This window comes from Saccoglossus kowalevskii, unplaced genomic scaffold (genome assembly GCF_978046115.1).
Source record: "Saccoglossus kowalevskii unplaced genomic scaffold, keSacKowa6.1 SCAFFOLD_100, whole genome shotgun sequence".
NCBI lineage: Eukaryota > Metazoa > Hemichordata > Enteropneusta > Harrimaniidae > Saccoglossus > Saccoglossus kowalevskii.
Genome location: NW_028188636.1, coordinates 146291 through 150210, shown reverse-complemented (window position 1 = coordinate 150210; position 3920 = coordinate 146291). Strand labels below are relative to the sequence as shown.

Here is a 3920-nt window from a genome sequence, read left to right as displayed (position 1 = left end):
ATATGCATGCGAAATCGAGGCTCATTATCGTGCTAAGAAAAGCATACGCGCATGCGTATTGATTCAGCGACAATCGGCTACCCAAGCCGGAGGGAGATCGTAGTATGAAGATAAAACAACTCATTTAGATCTAAATTAATTAATCACGGTTTGCATTTTATCCGATGCATATTGGAATTTATAATGATCACTCCGATACCAGAATACCGGTGGCTATACAGTATAATTTAGTAATGTCCGCCCTCTCACACAGTGGGGGAGATTGTGCCCTGTACCAGTAAGTTCCAGGTTCCAGGGAAAGTTACAGAATACTACCAGAGTCAATAAAAAAATAGTTGTGGCCAAACAACACGGGCAGCTGACAATTTGTGTCCTGACTAAATGATTTCGTGCTGCTGGTTACATGAGAGTACCAAACATGACACTCACAATGTGATTTTAGGGCACGTTTTTGTTAAAATATGTAACATCTGCTCTACTAATCTGAAAGTGACGATTGATAGCTTGTTTTAATGGTATTCAACTAATATCCACGACAGTGCAAATTAAGGGATGGTCATGAATTTCGGTTTTCAATTCAGAATTGTCTCAAAGACAGGAAACAGATGTTGCTATGTCAAGAATTCGAAAAACGCTTGTCGTCTTTGTCAAGGACGGGTAGGCGTTAGATTGACTTAAAACATATGTGATATGTCATGTCCCATTGGGGGGTAAAATATATATTTTGACTTTGTATATAAATAATGTTGTCAATGAAATAATCAAGCAATGTTAGGGAGTTACAATTACAGAAATAGTTTGACAAATGCAACATGGAATACTTCAAATGGGTATGCTAATCATTATTACAAATTATCGTGATTCGTTGAAATGATATATGGGTCCTTCTTGACAGGGGTGAACGTAAGTGTGTTTACAAAGTATACCCGTGAAGAAACATATATAAAAAATAAGAAAACTTGTTCGTCTACATACATGTATTTATTTAAAATAGTGAGCACTTCTCGCAAATTACCAACCTCTACAATTATCATTTAGTTTTTGGTAAAAATACAACTAATTTGTCATATATATAAAACTTCTTATTGTGTTTCCTTCAAGTCACACAAGTCCCATATAGTGGTTGCAATGCCCATTGATCAGTAGACTGCGTTACCGGGTCTACTAAATATTAAAATTACTATTTGCAAAGATAAGATCAGAAAATTTCACGTACAATGTTATTAAAAATAACCACAAATACACACATTTGTATATGCAAATATTTACGATTCCGTGACTTTTGGCAAAGCCTGATACCATTCTTGTGCGCGTGGGGATAAATATTTTATCGCCAATTCATTCACGTCTTGAAACATCTTTCCAGGCAATGGTTTTAATTCTCTACTAAGAGTATGTAAATGACAATCTGTTATTCTTGTCATTTGCTTAATTTTCCTGAACGACACAACAATCGGAGTTTCTTTCGGATCAAGAGTCTTACGCACCCAGGCTGTTTCCGGATGAGAAAATGTTTTGACAGTACCATCAATTAATCGTTCACCAATTCCAAAATTAAAATAGTGAGCCTCGTCAAACGAAAATTTGATTCCGTTGACATCTTTGTACCTGTATGTAAACTCATTTTTTAAGTATGAAGAATAATCATAAATGTCATCAATTGTCAACAGTTTGGCTTTATAGTGGCCCGCAAATGACGACTGTTCTATCACATTTAACCAATCTGTAGGAAGCTCTATGACATCGTGTTTCCGTGAATTCTTTTCAATCAGCCCAAAGTGACGATCTGCAAAGCTGTATGAATGTCCCTCTAACAGCGTTTTATAATCTATTCGCTGGAAAGTTCCCTGGTCAATTAAACTCTGAAGATACCACATAAATTTATTGTTTAAACATTCACCTGCAAATGGCAAAAAAGAAAGTCAGGAAAGACAAACTTGTCACTCAATGCCCGAAATTATTGTCTAGCACAAATATACTATATATAAAAAAGATATTCACCTGGATGGTTATCCGAACTCAAAATAGCATGCCGTGAGGTTATATTCTGTTGCACGAGAAGGCTTTGGAATGCAGAGATGATTTCATTTGGACCTTTACCTCCGTTCATTTCATCCCAAAGAAAACAATGAAAAGTTCTTGTCTTAGCAACGTCCACTCCAAGACATCTCAGATGTAATTTACTGCGAAAGTGCCAGTCTTGAGTGGAGACCTAGTGGTTGAAATAAACAAATAGATCAGATAAGGCACTAGATATGATATATCGTCTATGAACGGTAATTCGAATCATCAATTTTGGTCAGCTGAGGAAAGCAGGGATCGATATGATATCAATAATTTATCGACTGTTTAAATATGGAAATTTACGTCCGATATTAGATCGATATTAGACAGGCTTGATGTTGGGTCTTAATCAGGATTTTTGGAATCGCGAGCTCCCTGATAAACATATGGTACTATAATCTATAATTATCAAATTATCCGATAATAAAAAAAAATAAGCAATATCCCACCTTCATGCTAGAATTATTTTATATGAAGTAATCTAAATCAAATTCTATGTGAAGTAATCTAGATAACAACATGAAAGTGTACGGCATTATAGAGAGCATGTAATTTAACATTAAAACTAATATGTCTTACCTTTGGACATGGAAGGCTTTTTGAGAAATCTAAGTGAAATACAGCAACGTCATTCGTTGAACAAAAATTATCCATCTTTAGTTCCGACAAGCAAGATGTCTGTTTCCAACTAACCACCACGCATTTATATTGCAGAGCAAGTGGTTCGTCTTCTGTAACATAGTGCCCTCCCTCGGCGGTTGAACACATGATGAGATCAAATTCAGTCCGCTACGAAAATACTTCGGGAATTTCCCAGTTTTGTGTGTCGGGTGGTTTCATTGCCAAAACTGTAAAATCGTAATTTATATTACCATAATGTGTTTCGGCAATTGACAAATGATCCTGTAGGGCCTTCTGGAAACGCCGTTTGTCCTCGGTCGTTCTTGCATATTTAATTTTTTTGGCCATCACATCACATCGCTGACAAGTATCTCGCCGAGGCCGTTTAAAATGGATATCAATGTTTTTTAAAACGTGTGTTCGAAAAGTTGAAAAGGAAACGTATCGTCTGTTATTATTTCGTTGTTTCTTCAGATAATCGCGATAGCAACTACTAATACTATTTGAAGCTGGCATATATTTTGTTTCAGTGTTTCCAATATTACAATAATGGGGGGATTCGAATGTATAACTTGCCATATGATTGTCGATGTCCATAACGCATTGTCTGTCAACAGATCTGTGGTGCAGTCCGTGTTTTCCGCGGCGGTCGGATTGAATTGTCGAAAGTGGTCTTCTTTTCCCCATAAGAGTTGCAATACGTTGCTTGCTGATTCCGAAGATTTTCAAAAATCCCAGACGGCAGATACGCTTTCTGTTCATTGTAACATCAATAATATGATAAGTGCGTGAATTGTATCGGCGTACCGTCCGTATATCCATTAGTTGTATTAAAATGAGATTCTGCTCATCATAGCATTTAAGGTCAAAATCACGGCGAATCATTCTGATATTTCGAACGCCTGTTTGGATTAAACAGTCATTGTTACACGAACAGGAGAGCGACATCCGGTCAACAAAAGGAAATGCTCTGTTTTTCCTCGCTGTAGTAGATTTTGCAAACTTTCTCGTGATAGTTACTTTTCGTTTATATAACCCTTTACGAGGTAGTCTTTGAACTGTTCTATGAGCCCATGGTTGTTCAAATGACCAGGTATTATAACAGAATCCTCCACGTACGGCCATCGTTCAATACATATGCGTACTAAGTGTAGCGTGGCACAAAGATTCACATTCCTTGACAGAGGAAGTTGACGTTGCATTTGTGTACGACCTTGTGAATATATTAAAGAAAC

The 3920-nt window shown here is 36.8% G+C and overlaps 1 protein-coding gene across 1 annotated transcript; it reads right to left on the bottom strand.

The window, feature by feature from the left end:
* Window positions 1-1265: 1265 nt before the first annotated feature.
* Window positions 1266-2746, bottom strand: LOC146726057 (uncharacterized). The gene is made up of 3 exons (XM_085496300.1): window positions 2644-2746; window positions 2002-2212; window positions 1266-1900 (listed from the first exon to the last, which is right to left on the bottom strand). The coding sequence occupies exons 1-3, from the start codon at window positions 2716-2718 to the stop codon at window positions 1266-1268; spliced, it is 921 nt and encodes a 306-aa protein (XP_085352426.1). The 5' UTR covers window positions 2719-2746.
* Window positions 2747-3920: the final 1174 nt, after the last annotated feature.